Source organism: Tyto alba, unplaced genomic scaffold (genome assembly GCF_018691265.1).
Source record: "Tyto alba isolate M040663 unplaced genomic scaffold, T.alba_DEE_v4.0 Super-Scaffold_2, whole genome shotgun sequence".
Classification (NCBI taxonomy): Eukaryota; Metazoa; Chordata; class Aves; order Strigiformes; family Tytonidae; genus Tyto; species Tyto alba.
In genome coordinates, this window is record NW_024881282.1 from 37,406,515 (window position 1) to 37,422,266 (window position 15,752).

Below are 15,752 nucleotides of genomic sequence, written 5' to 3' on the forward strand. Positions count from 1 at the left end.
TCCTTGAAGAACAGTTAAAACCGTACTATTTCTTAAAAAGTTATGTTATTCACAAGTAACACTGAATACCTTATACAGATTTCACAATGTGCTTGATGAACAGCAACGACCTGTTAGTAAAGTAATTTAAGATTAACTACAGCCAATTATTATCTTCAGTTTTAACACAGGTGCACATGAGGACTTCAGAGATGCAGAATAAAGTGAAATGCCTTGCAGAATTAAAGAGCTTCTCAAAGTCTGTCCTAGTCAATCATGTGAAACAAAGAATAGATGTTTTGTTTTAGGGAAGAGAAAGACTGCTCAGCAAAGAGAGAGTTAATTCAGTTATCACAGTTGAGCTGAGCTCAGGTAGGAAGGAGAAATAAACAAGTGCATCAATATAAGGTAGGTATCGTTCCAAAAATAAAATGGCTCGCCCTACATCAAGTGATGTGGTATCATACCCATAATTCACACTTTCAGATTAAGTCTTTCTCCACATCCCACACTAAACAAAACAAGGCTTGCAAGTGTGCTGCTCTTTAGTACTGCACAATAAATTAATTCATGGTTTTCAGTAAGTTCAGTAAGGCTCCTGAAGGTCCAAGAAAACTACAGCAAACAGTGCCAAAGTTCATCAGCTTCTTTCTTACTAAGTATATTGTTAAGTATAGCGACATTCAGAGCATATTCTCAAATGAGAAGCAAGTCAGATAGTATGTTCCTTCTCTGTACCACTATTTGCTACTGGAGGTCTTGAACATTAGTCACGAAACATCCTGGGTAGCTCAAGCATAACCCTGAGCAGAACATGTATTTGTCCATAGTAAAACTAGTAGTTTGTATTTGTACAGGAGAGCACAAGAACTGCTGGAAGGCACACAACTAAAAAGCAACTTTACAATCAGAAAAGAGAAATCTCTTCATCTCAGCAGAAAAGTATGACATTGGCTGAATAAAGATTTCAATCATTAAGAAGTAGCAGCAGTTGACTTGCCACCACAGATAACAGCACTTGTTTGAGCAACAGAATCATCAAAAGTTCTTGCTAGATACCACAGAGCTGTATTACATACAAAATGTTTCATATGTATGTTTATCACTTATGACATGTTTTATGCCTCTAAGGAATACGAGTAGTTGGATATCCTGACTTGCAGGACCTGTAAATGAATCTGTATGCACCTCTTGAATCCCAAGAATAAATCAGAATCTCAATCCTAAGAAGTGATAGATGATTTTCCTATCTATATATAATGTGTGGCATGATGACAGATAAGAGATACCACACATATAAGGAGGAAAGGCGGCAAGTAAGCAGAGCACCAACATTTCAGAAGCTCATTCTAAAAAATAATAAGCATTACAAGTCCCTTTCCTTTCAAATTAGGAGATAAAGTCAGTCTACAAAGAAGACAATAACTAATTTAATCTCCAGAGTGATTGCTTCCCAGTGTTGAAGCTCATGAACTCAGGTGATAGTTTAATCACAGACAGAATGCATGCAGGAAAGGCTGGTGGTACATGGCTGTGAAAGCCAAGCAAGGTGACTGCTGGTGTATCTCACAGTACTATTTCATCTGTTTACTCTGTCCAACCCTACAAAATATGGGTACAGGGAAGACCAGTTACCAGAAGCTCTCAGGTCTTGCAACAGCTAAAGTGGTAATGATACTGACATGACCACCTCCCCCCTATCAAGAAGCCCAAGATACTCGTTTAACCTACTATCACCAATTCCTTAGCTGGTAGAAGACTTGAGATCCAAGCAAAGTAGCTACAGCAAGTGTTATGGCATTTATGTATTTTCAGATGTAAGACATTAAGAGATGTCAACATCACTGATTCACTAAGTTTAGCTGACACCCTCCAGTTATACAAATCCTCTTCAGCAAAAAGCATGGAAGCCACCTCAAGATGTGGCAACATGGAAAACGACCAGATTTTGTTCACACTAACTGCAAGTTGCTGGTAGTCCTACAAGAACTTCATCAAAAGTTCAAATGTCTCTTCCGTAGTCTTGTTCCTTTAATCAGAGATGGCCCTTGATGAATTCTCAGTTTTCCTGACTAAGTTTGTCTTGTCATTTAAGTTTTGTTTTCTTTCAGACTTTTTTTCCCCCACATCTTCCTAGTTGATGAAAGCTGAACTGGGATTTATAAAGCACTTGGCTTTTGTCATTCCCAGATGGGTCACATTCCTTCCACCCAACGGATGTACCAACATTTCCCAGTTGATGCTTTGCTACCAAATAGGTTCTGAAACGAGAAATACAGAGAAAGTCAATAAGGTTTATGCATAGCGTAACCATACTACTTATATCAATATTACAAAATACCACTTGCTAAATATAAATTGTTGCACCGAATTACTCAGTTGTGGAATTAAAAGCACCAGAAGAAAACAACTGGTATTTGGAAACTGTGCATTAAGACCAGGTGTTCCTTTCACACAGAAGCAGGAATAGGAGAAACATGGACAAAAACACACTTAAAACATGTTATTTTCTTGGTCATAAATGCAGCAGTTCACTGCTACTCTCCATCTCTAACACAAGGTGCTAGAAAGAATAAACCTTGCTAAATCAAGGAACTGGAGAACAAGGTAAAGCCACACCACATCAACAGCTGTGTATAAAGTTAGATTATTTGGTGGAAGGGCAAAGCAATTAAGAAATGTGAAGGAGCTAGGCTTTTTTTGTTGGATTTCAAACTTGCAGAAACTGATACTAAGGTCTGAGGGTGCTACGCTCTATTAAAACAACACAAGCAACTGAAGTGATATGTATTATTCATATGACAAACAGTACCTAGGCCACTGAATTTTAAAGAGAAGAACATGAAAAATCACTGCTAAGATAAAAGTCACTGGCTTTACAACTAGAACCAGGAAACCTGGTGACCTGTAAACCAGCTTTTAGCTATATAAGTCTCTTTTGAGGACAGCATATTTTCATTCTAATTTGACTAGTTAGTGGCTATTTCACTTACAGTTAAGAAATCAATTGACTGGAAAAAAAACAAGGACTTGCTTAGCATCTTACGACTACATCTACAATTCTGAAGGGCATCAGGAACTCAAAGCAGGTCAGCTGTTTTTTAAGGAAGCACTTTTTGTAGTTAATGAATTAAACAATTTCTGAGTATTTCAGAAGATTCAGACAAAGTTTAGAAAGTTTTTAGTCTGTTAAGACTTACAAGTACTAGTTTCCAACCAGCATTCAAGTTAAATTCATACTGGCACCTTACTTTCACAAATTAAAACAAAGCAAATGATTGTCTACTACTGTTACTAACAGAAGGAAACTTAAGACACACGAACTCAATTGACTGCAACCACGTGAACATATTCTGTATATGTAAATGTTAATCTGTATAACAGCTCAAGCATGTGGAAGTATTTTCTCCTTTGCAGAAAATGCTGCCAGCTAACATCTTTTCAGTTAGAAGTAAATTAGAGAAGCTCAGGAAAATAATGGTATATATGCAATGTACAGTGAAGTTTTATCAAACTAATGGCATAATCACCACTATAGTGTGCATCTGAACTATTTTATCACAGACTTTTCCAAAATCTCCCCTAAACCTTTCAACCAAAATCCCTGGATAGGGAACTTCATTCCTCCTCTACAAAGACTAGTGATCAAACTGCTGGAGAACTCGCACTGCATTCAGTACCACTGGCACAAATAACAGTTTTCTATTATGTAATTCTGCATAACATACTCAGCTTTGCTTTATTATATGTTTATTCATAATCTGTTTTGCAGTAATTATCTTGCACTGGTATACATATTATAAACATGACATACCTGTTGAAACCATAGTACCTACTACAAACTTTCCTGCAAAAATTGTGTTGCTTCGTAATTTTCTGTGCTTCAACATTTTAAGTGGTCACAACCAATACACACCATAGTAAACGAACTTGAAAAATGCTTACACCTTTTCCCCAGAAACCTTACTACACATTGATAGGAACTATTTAGACACACTGCACAAAAACACATACCTGGTTCAGAAGGTCCAGCACACTTCAAAATGTGGCTTCTTCAGACTTATTTGATGCTGCCATCAACTCTGTAGCTTGAAATGATTTACTCCCAAGATCCTGATGTGGTCTCTGTGCTGTAATGTCTTTGTCTATGCCATGAAAGGAGTATACTCCTCAGCCACCTCCATGCAAATCTCCTACAATCCAGAGATATAGCTGCAACTCTACTCAAGAACATCTTGCAGTCCGTGAAGAAAGTACAGAGAACATAATCCTCATCCATTGTTAAAGAGGCAGCTTCCTTCCTCTCCTGGAACTGTTGGTGTACTCCATTTTGATTGTAGCAGTCATTCTAGCTTTTCTCCCAAAACTGTTTTTCTGAGCAAGCTGTATCCAATTCAGCAAAATATTTGCACATCCATTCATACGCCAGATTATTCCACATTAAAAAGTTCAGCTGGGGCAGTATCCATATTTTGAAGATATCAGATACCCAGAGGCAGTGAATAGCATGTGGCATCTATGATTTTTCAGATATATCCCATAGGCTTCCAATAATGAACAGGCAGAGATGATCACATCAAATAGTTGGTGGCAAAAAGCAGTATAATAAATCCAGCTAAATTAAGCAACTTAGACGAGGAAGTTTGAGAAATCTCCCGTTGTACCAGAAGAGTAGAAATTTGCTTGTACTACGAAAATTACTATACAGCATGTGTCATCTATAGCAGGTATCACATGTGGAGACTGATTTGGCTGATGACAGGTGGATCTTCCATGTAGAACATACGGCTCAAATAGCAAATTTACACAATTTATATGTTGTTGTAAGATAGCCTTCAGGCTTGCAGAGGCATCCAAACACAGGTTAGCAATGATAGCTCTAGTGTAGCCAAAGCCCCAAAAAGCAGCAAGAAAATATGACTGGAAGTGCTTATAGAAAGCTATGGCAGTGAATAAAGATAGTGAAACCAAGTAAAATTACTTGGGGTCTGAAAAGGCAGCTGTAATGAGACAGGAAGCCAACAAAGGCATAAACTGAGGACAGGATCACAATTAAGTTGCAGGAAAAAGAGTGGATGTAAGTAGCTGTGATTACGAAAAGAGGAAGGCCAGGCAAGAAAGTTACAATCAAGGGAAGTCATTACAGTTAGAGAAGAAGGTATTGAGAAAGACTTTTATTAAATCCTGGAGATAAGGAAATAATTAGGTTAAGCAAAACACTAGAAGGAGGAGGGAAATAATTCAAAGGAAAGAGCAGGCAACTTAGTGAGGCTGAAGTTTATAGTTGTAGCCAAAGTATCAGTCAGATCAATTAAAACAGGGAGAAACTGAATCTCAAAAGTACTACCTTTAAGCATTTGGCAACAAGATCAGAATACTCAAACAAACTTAGCCGAGATTTTGAAATGCCTTAAAGTTTAACACCATTGGATATATTTTCCAAAGATTTTACGTGTTTAATGTCCAGAAAAATATAGATTAAAGCTCCAGTGACACAAACAAAACATAGGTGCTTTATAAGCTTGCCTCAGACATCTCTGCTAGTTTAGCTGAACCTTGGCCCTCAGCAAACCCCTGGTGCTGGAATCCTCACTGTCCTTCCTGAAAAGACTTTGTCAGTGCATGAGTACCCCAAGTCAAAGGATTTATTATTTCTTAGCAGGTCTCCCAGTATCAGCATGCCTTGGTTCTGATCCACAGCTCCCCTTACTAATCCTGTTCTGAATTTAACAAGCCAAGACTAGCTGTTGCACAACAGCTTTGACACATATGCAGACAGAATCTGAAAGATCCAACACCTCACCCTTGATCTAGGCCATGACTAGATGAATGTTTCCCCGAAGGAAAAAGGATGCCTTTGGTACCAACACAATGCAAGAGCCTTGTGACGGGTAAGACAAGCTGCTGTCCCCTAATATTTACCTTTCTGCAAGCAGGACAAAGTCCATTCTCATCAGTGCGGATACGATGCCAACAGAAACGACAGATTTGGTAGCCACAGGTGCAAGGAAAGAAGTTGATGTCATCAATTTCCAGAGGCTCCATGCAAAGGGGGCATTCCACAGGGTCTTCCTTAGCGTCAGGGCTGCGAGACATCTTTATATGTTCGCAGAGCAGCAAAAGTTTATAATAACTTAATAGACTGAGAAGTTCAGCACTTGAAGGTCTGAAAGAAGGGGGGGGGGGGGGGGGGGAAAAAAAGTGTGATTAGTATTTTTGACAACCTTTCTTTTGCACCTTTTAATATTTCCATTCTTCATGGTTTTCCTTCTCCCCACACAAATTATCTACTAACACACAAGTTACTTCCCAATAAATTGAGGGAGTCACACAAGACGCTACTAGGGACACTCCTCTTCACCTGGATAGGCAAGCACTTCTTTGGCAGTTCACTAGCCTATTTGGGTTTCAAACTGTATAGTTGCAAAGAAATGCTTAACAGCGTACCCCATACATTGCTTCTAAGTACTGTCCATTGCTTTAACTATTGCTTTCTTGAAATCTTCTACCAAAGTAAAATCCTTGAATGAAGGACTTGATGTTTAAGAACAATTTTTCCCTTTGCTCAGAGACTTGGAGCAACATTTAGGTCATCCATTCAGGCTTTTTAGTAGGGTTACAGAATTATCAACCAAAACAAGGAAATCATCTTACTCAGTATGATTAATTTCTTTGTCCACCTCATTTTTTTGGTCCAGAGGTTGATCTCAGAGATCAGCCTTAGGACTATAGCATTAGCTAAAATTTGTCAGGTACACAACTTTCCACGTGTCAGACAACTGTCATCACGTTATTTATGCTTTTCATCACTATCCAATTCACACCAAAGCCCAAATATATGCATGTGGTCAAAAAACCCCTAAGTTTTAACTTAGGGTGCAGCCACGGTAAGGCATTTCTGCATCAGAATTTTGAAAACCAAAATTCAGGTCACTGTTTTCTTAACTCATTTCTTGAACTCAGTCATTTAAGCATGCTTCTATTCTGTCCATTTAAGAATGCAGTACAATGAAGTTACTTTCAGACTCAAAACAAGTCACATAGAGTCATCACTGTACAAACAATGTCTTTGGGGCTTTTCTTTCTTTTTTCATTTAAGTATCACTTTGGATATTTGAAGTTGCATCTAATCTCAGCAAGCTGTCTCAATCTGCTGCATGAGACACGCATGTAGTTGGGACAAAATCGAAGGGCAACAGTAGAATTTTTAGGTGGAACTTTTAGAGGAAAACAATCCCAACACAACCTAGAAATCCACTGAAAAGCACTGAAAAAGATGTGACTAGAACTGACAGTTGGATGGTCATGCTATCTGTAAGAAACTATACCACTTACAAATAGGTGAGCTCAAAAATTCTTCAAAATTCCCAAATTCTTTTTACAATTATGCCTTTCCCAAAACATCAGTCATGCAGTTATAATTTAACCACACACAATCTGGAGTCCCCTTTACTTTCCCAGAGAGTTTTCCGTTTCATTTCTAACCAAAAAACTGCTAGATCGTGTACTATCCAATCTTTCTCCAGTCTTTTAGGAGCAAGTCCAGAAATAAATTCTCACATCCACCTACTTGAAGAAGAGTGACTTTTACTCCTTTTCTTGGAAATAAGATGACTGAACGTTTTGACATCAAACCCTTGCTCACAGATTTCTGTATGTTGTAGTGTTAGCCTTAGGTATCTTTGGTTTGATACTTCAACAACCACAAAAAAAAACAAAACAGTCCTGTTTATGATCTTCCACACACTAAACCATACTTCCTTGCATGAAGTCTACCTTGTGAAGCTTGAGGTTCCAGCTGAAGTTGGGACCTCCTACCTTAGAGGATAGGATCAATTTAGTGTCTGTCTGCAATACTTGTCACTGACCTGCACATTTCTTCAGGGACAAAAATTCCTCTGCCAGAAGCCAGGGGAGAACCCTGAAGAGGAACAGCATACATCCACACAACCAAAGAACCATCCAAATACACAGCAAAGTCTATATAGCTTTGTATGGGAACAGTCCCATTGTTGTTAGGTTAATCTGTGTTCACAGGCTGATACCAGAAGCCTAGACTAACTGCAATTTCAACTCATTTGGTAGGGAATATAGCCTCTAGGCACGAACTACAGTTCTGCTAATCATATATCACTGCCCTAAAGAGAAGTTCCACTGGATGCTCACATAGAAGTAAGGACAACAGAATGGATTTTAGAAGTAGTAAGCATAATTTTCTATATGGCATGCACTAGCAGCAACACTGTCCTCTGACCTTCACAATGATTCAAACTAAAAAGTTAACCTCCTACAATAATACAGTAGCTTCTACTTCATTATCTATGCTTTCATTAGTGCTATACTTACAGTCATTTTGACAGGCTCAGAAACAGGTTCTGGGACCTTACCAGTGTTTTCTATGGGGAACGCTAGCAGAATCTGACTTGACGGAAGGAAAGGATCTGTTTGTTTCGGAGCTTTGTCTTGTTTTTAAGAACACATTCCCACTGGCTGAAGAGTGGGAGGGACTGTTAAAAGGCCACAGCACATTATTTAATTGCTTGTTATGCAGATAACTTACATTTCTACAGAAACTCTTACATTTCTTGTAGACTTTCCACACCTATATAGCAGCAAAACAATTACAATATGAAAGTAACCTCTAAACTGAAGCACAGGATGAACTGAATGGATTTTGTTCAGTTTAGATTTGGATTTGACTTTGTCACAGATCTCCAAACAACAGGTCAATAAGCAGACAGAATATTCCCTTCAACTGTGTATTCATTGCATCGCATGCTCAGCAGCTTTGAGCCTACTGAAACATGTCTAAATAAAGCTATAGTAGTACTAGTGAAGCTACAGTTAAAAATGCGGTTTTGAAGAAACTCCAGTCAGCACGGTAAAACTACTCAATTATGAAGTTACTATTTAGAATTTCTGCTAAGAAATGTCATCAGTTCACTTGAAGAGAGTGTGACATATTAGCTAGTGCCTCTGGGATATGCAGACAAGCTCTAACAAAACTACAACATGATTAACATTTATGAACTGTTTAAGTTAACACTAAGAGTTCAGCAGCTGCTAGCAATAACGCCGATAGCTTGCTTCAGTCAGTAAATGGACCATTATTTTACAACAAGGAGTAAAGAGCAGCTGTGTGCCACGTTCCTTGAAACTAAGAGGCAATATTTATTTACTTGGGAAAAGACCATTCAAGCATCCCATTTAGAGATTCTCCACTGAAGTGTGTCTCCATTTCAGGAGGGTTTATATACCAGGCCTGTGTCAACTCTGCATCAGAACAATGCTTGTTTTTTGAAAACCGGAATAACATGCATAGTAAGGCATCATTAATTACTTGTTCATATGAGAATATACTTGTTCATACCAAGAAGCACAGAGTAACTAGTCAGCTCTAAGGCTTTTTCAAACAATTCAAGATTAACATCAGGAGAAAAGCAACACAGCAATGGCAAAAAACAAAAGGCAGTATTACATGTTGTGTTTAATACGGAGTATTTGGGCTTTGGGATCATGTTCAAAGAGATTAATTTAAATAGCATCTCAGGAAAAAAGGAGTAAGGTTGCACACATGTACACACGCAATACAAGCAGCTAGAATTTGTCCATACACTTTCCAAAATGCCGACAACGACAGTCAAGCAGGGCTCTGACAGCTCCACATCCTGTTTACAGGAGACTCTGCCAAAACATTCATGCATACAGGGATGGAGCTGAGGTGGTGGACAATGTCCAGCAGCATCTTTTAGATTTAGTGAATTTATAATAGCTAATAACCAAAATATAGAAACATATAGTTGAGTGTCTTACCCCTTCCATCATACCAACTAGTAAGTTCCTTTCTTTTCCAAACACATGCAAAATGAAAAAAATAATTTTTCATTAACTTTTAAAAGTGCTTACTTAGTGGATTTGACAGCTGTGTCTAATCAGCTTCACTGTGCAATTGTTTCCTTTACAAAATCCTCCAAATTTTGCAGTCGGGGAAAAAGAGATCCTACTATTTGAGGGTACTAACCTAAACAAAATTTTACTTCTAATATAGCTAGTGATTTCAGTCCATTTAGAATGCAGATGTTGCCTTTCCCTTTTTTACTTGAGGTGAGCAAGTTTAGTTTCTAGCAGTTTATCTTCCGTGTTTCATTTTAAAAGGGGTCATAAAAAAAAAGGGGGGGCTGGGGAAAAACAACTAGATTGTTATCCATTCTTTTTCCTCAAGTGCACCAATTTGAGACTTGACACATACCCCCCCTTATCTCCCCACAGTAGACACCAAAACATCTCCGCTTGCTAGCAATTCATTTTAGCAAACTTGTCCTTTAAAGTCCTCCCCCAGGAGGCAACTAGCTCCAGGGGATACAGACACATTCTCTCCCTCACACAATGGGCTGAATCCAGCCTTGCTACTTGCTTTAAGAGACTTAAAGTGTCACAGTCAAAAGTTTTCCAAATCTAGTAATGAAAAACCTGAGTAAAGGACTTGCATCCCAGAAAATATTTGGAGACTTAGGGCCTCTCAAAGGAAAAAAAATCCAGACATACTAGATAATGTTTCACTTAAAGTTCAAACATACCTGACACTTGAAGTGAAACAGGTCGGAGTCTACACACCAAACCTTAGTAAGGGCTCATTAAACTTAGACAAACGGAAACTTTTTTTTTGTGACCTTGTATCTTTTGAAACTCATCAGCCCTGAGGAGTCTCAAAAACATGCTGCAAATACTGCCTGCATAACACCACAGGGAAGGCAGCCCCCCCAAGACCCCTGTTCCCACCCTGTTGAAGGATCAGTTCCCTTTCCACGCTTCACCTCTGCGGCGATCCCCCATATGGGCTGGAGGCAGAAAGGCAAGAAGACTACAAGCTATAATGGGTTATCCCTTCCTTCAGTCAGGGGAGCAGCAGCAGTTCTGTCAACACAGTGCTCTCCTCCAGGCCGACATGGGGCAAGGGGGGGGGGGCCACAGTGGCCTGAGGCCCACACTCAGACCATCTCCTCCCACTAGTCACTGCCGAAAGGAAGCAACCTTGATCTCCTTGGGTCTCTGAACATAAGAAAGATTATCACTTCATTACAGCACAGTGACCACTGGAAGGTTTATATCAAAACCTTTCATAGGCAGGCTACAAAGAAAAGCCCATTTTTACTTTTTAAAGCATGCAGAACTGAGGGAGGTCCAGCAAATTAGTTGTTCAGGGCACCACAGAGAATTCATGGGAAAAAGTTCACATACACATGTCCCAAATCCTGGATGGATGTTCTAGTCACCAAAACATCTAGTCTTGTGTCTTAAATCATCTGCCCAATTCAGAGAAAATCTGTGGAACTTCTCCATGCCACCACCTCTTTGACATACTACCCTCTACTTGCCTGTCATTTTTTTGAGCACTATACAAGGAGAATGATTCCTTTCTTCCATCAGCCCTTCACTTGCATCAAAATATACTGATATTTTACAATCACCTCATTAGCAACACTGATATTGGAGACAGCAGGAGTCCTGAAGACTGGCTATGCTTTTCTAAGTTCTATGGCACTGTTACTGACTGAGAACAAAGACACCTCAGTGGCAAGCAAGCAGGCTCTTGAATTCATCCAAGTTAATTTTCATTTGAGACAGAGGGAAAGTTCACTTCCTACTTCTTTTTCCTGACCGTGATGAACATTTAAAGCAAACTGTACTACTAATTGCAAAATCATGCCCAGCAACTGCACAGTCCATTTTCTCTCGTCTTCTCTTGAATAATGTTGTTGTTCTGGCTGTGGTCTGCAGCTACATTTTGATTGCAGTACAAAACGTGTAAGAAAAGTAAGAGGTAGACCAAGTCCCAAATGTCTAGAAAGTATAACCAGGAATCAGGTAGCCATCTCAGTATTTCTAAAAAGAGCCTTATCCTGACTCAGATTATCCCCACATTGTTTAGCTCAAGGAGGTCAAAACTGAAGTATAGAGACTCCTCTGCTTTAAGCCTCCCTGGAGGTGCTGTGGGAGCTCGCTCTGGTGGTTTCAGACTCTAAATTCTGCCAACATAAGCAGCTATAGTGTCACTTGAACCAACAAGACCAAAACACAAAATATGACCCAGCAAAAACAGTTATCTAAATCAATCCTCCATCCAGTTCATCACACAGCCATGCTTGCACCAGCATGACAAAGATGCAGAAATGAGCACCTAGGTGTAGCAACTGCCCAAGCAACATATTCAGCAACAGTGCAAAAATCAGCCAAAGAATTCACTAGCTAAGTTTCAACCTAATGCCCTCATGACACCCTAATAACAAAAATAGAAGAGTCAGGTGCCACCTGATAAATGAAAGGGGAACTAACCATTCTTTATAAACCCAGTGTGAACACAAAACACTTCAAGATAGTTATGTGGAAGAAAAAAAAAAGTTATGTACCACAAAAAGATGCTTTTCTCTCATTTAAACTGAACCAAATATTGGTTGCTGTAGGCTTATTGTTATAGCACTCAGACCTTTCATGCATAAAGGGCTAGATACTATCAGTGACACCTGAATGCCAAGTAACAGATTATTCACTCACATAAATTACTTTCTTACAAATCATGAGCAGAATCAAGGTGTTAAATTTTATTTAGAAAGAAAATAGGCCAAATAAGACACTGACAAATTCATCCACAAGCACATAAAGCTTTGGACACAATTATCCAAGACAATGACACTATCCTAGCATCTAGGTCAACTCATTCAATGAAATTAAAAGCATAATATTGCTCTGTAGTTGTCTAAATTAATTTCCCACATTCATTCATGTTAGAACTCGAATGCTAGTATTCCTTATTTTCTCTTTCTGCATGTCCCCATTTCACTTTTGTACATACTGCACTACTATACATAGACATGATATGACAAAAGCATTTAGATAATGAATTAGAAGTGAGCTATACAATTATTTGTTTAAATATTTTAAAAGCCTATGTCACAGACAGTGACCATCTAATATTGGTATACTTCTTCCAGCATGATTATTTTTAATTCCTCAGAACACAAGCAGGAGATGGTTAAGCAACAGGTAAAACAAAATAGCCATACCTATACAGATTTATATACAGCAAATTTTATATACATCACATTGCTGTCAATTAATGTTGCAGAGACCATATCATGCAAAAAAATCTGTCAAAAAATAGATCCATCAGCTCCTGTTACACATGAAATAAGTTCTACCTGAACTATCCTGAATTCTTTAAGTCTCTCATTAGTGGGAAAAGGGGTGCTATTCCATTTCTTGTACTTTTTCTTCAGAGCATTTGCTACCAGTCACTGTCAGAAAGAGGATCTAGATAGATCAGCTTGCCAATCATGCAGCAACCACAAGCAGCTATTAAACAGCCTATTTGGGGAATGGAGAGTCTTTATTCTGTTCACGCAGCACCCTAACACAGAACACTCATTCTGCAGTCGGGGTACCTACACATCGGCATACCAGAGTTCAGACTTTCCATAGCGATGTGTCCTATTCAGTCCTTAGTAAGTTGATACACACTCAGGCATGCACCTGTCCTCCTTGTAAATCTGTAAAGCACTACTAGCATTGGAAAACTCCTATTCTTTCCACATTCCATTATACTAGTTTTCTCTGTGTTTGAAGACTAGTATATTGATTTCATGGTAGAAGACTCACATTCCAGCACAGAAGCACTGTCAGACAGTTGGAACAGTATTTTGGAAAAACAAAGTGTTTTATAAAAGACAGGTGACTTAGATCAAAAGCTTTGTTAATACATATATATATGTTGTAATTTGTGATATGACACTATTTAATTGTCAAGGTAGTCCTAACACCATAAAGAATATTGAGCACCACTGCAGAGTACCCCAGCAGACTGAGTTTTTTTAATGATAGCGTAACAGGCTAACACTGTTCAGCCACTCAAACTCCCTACAGCAAGGCACAGAGACCAGGTGAGTGATGGCAGCTTGATCTCACTGACATGCACTTCCATCTGTTTCAGTTTCCAACATCCAGGTTTTCCAGTACTTCTACCTCTGCAGATTAAAAATCCTAGACACAGATGTTTTATTAGTGCTATCCTGAGTAAATCTGGGGATACTGGCTAGAACAGTTTTAAGCTTCAACTTATACCATGTTGCAACCCCCCGAACCATGACTTTGGGCAACTGAAACATTTCACTTATCTATAGATTTCTTATCCTTCTGCTGCTTCTTACTCACTATGACTTAAAATCAGCAATTTTAAGACAAACTGCAAGTTAACCCTCCCCTCAAACTGGTTTTCAAATAAAAGATTTTGTAGTTAAAAAATTAATTGATAACTACTATATATGTTGGTGTACAATTAAACAAAGCACTTTTTTAAAAAAATAAGTCTGCAGGAAGGCTGCGCTACCCACACTTAAGCTATTGCTGTTTCAGTATGTAATATGTTCCTCTGATTTTTGAGGGTTTGTTTCTTAATCCAGTATCACTGGTGCATTTAATAACTTTTTTTAGAGGATCTACATGGAATTTTTAAAGTAGCATAGTGTACAAAAGTCATACAAACTCTTAGATGTGCTTGTAATGTAAGACAGTATGTTCGCAAAGCTCAAAACCAATTAAGTTATCTAAAAGTAGCAATGTTAACAGTAGGTTATATCTCCGAGTCCTTCAAGATTGCAGAACTAGTATAGCATATCCTCATTTTCCTTTCCTAAGGGTAAAAAAAGAAAAAAAGCTTCTTCACCTTAAGAGAACTGGTTCCTCCAGTGAAAGTGAACACATCACTGAACTATTAAATTAAAGTGACATTGTCTGACTGTGCCTTTAAGAAAAGCTGGTACAGCAGGTAAACAGATTTCAGTTCTTTAGCTAGTAAACTCTACTAGTATAAATAATGCTAGAATTCAGTACTAGTATCACCCAGTGTGTATTCATTGTACATTGAACATGTTGACTAATAGTGACCTTTGTCACTTAAATTAGCATTTCCTCTAAGTGGAAGATTCACATTATAACACTCTTCAAACTGTTTTTGATGGGAAAGTTGAGCAAACAGATTTAGAGACATTATTCTACAGACTGATTTAAAACTTAAAAAACAAACAAAACCCACAACCCCAACCAAATATTCTGTCCAAGTCATTCACACCAGTGCTATCCTTCCCTCTGCACAGCAGTTCAGGCTGTTCTCCTCCCTCTCCCATGACAGCTCAGCTTTCTGCCTGTCCCCTTGGCAGCCCTCTCACCATCTCCCACTTTTCAATCTCCCCAGTGCGATTCAGCCTATTCACATTTTCCTAGGATGCTTTCATCCAAAAGATGAGGAAACCAGCACTTGCTCCAGGCTTCTGGGTACTGGAGTTTTTATCAGTCTGTTTCTTTCTTCACTGAAGAAGAGAGGTAAGAACATGCCATTCTGTAATGAAAACTTTTTGTGCTAGCTTGCATTAGATTGCATGCTTAATAATAATGTCCAGTATCCCAGATCCAATTATAAAGAAAAGCTCTGCTCTGAAGAGCTCTACAGCCTTTAAAGAGAGACAACCCAGAAATTCTCACACACCACAGAAAAAAAAAAAAAAAGAAAAAAAAATCACCCCACTTGAGGTTGCAAGACTGTATTTGAATATAACCCAGTTTGCAACATCCTGCTGGCAGCCATCACCTTCTGGATAATTTACCAGAATATCTTATTTTTGACCTGCTGCTCCAGCTGCCTTAGTTCACGTACACTTAATATTACAACTGACTTGATCTGAAAGGATACCTGAAGAACAAGAGTCACATCATCACTGAAGTAC

General features: G+C 38.6%; 1 protein-coding gene across 7 annotated transcripts in view; it reads right to left on the bottom strand.

Annotated features, from left to right (window-relative positions):
* Positions 1 to 15,752, bottom strand: part of CNOT4 (CCR4-NOT transcription complex subunit 4) — an 82,552-nt gene that overhangs the window by 39,342 nt on the left and 27,458 nt on the right. For all 7 annotated transcript variants that reach the window (XM_033010204.2, XM_033010202.2, XM_033010201.2 and 4 more), the window contains exon 2: positions 5,902 to 6,145. In XM_033010204.2, the coding sequence (XP_032866095.1) occupies positions 5,902 to 6,075 (174 nt within the window). In that variant the 5' untranslated portion in view covers positions 6,076 to 6,145. The remainder of the gene's footprint in view (positions 1 to 5,901; positions 6,146 to 15,752) is intronic.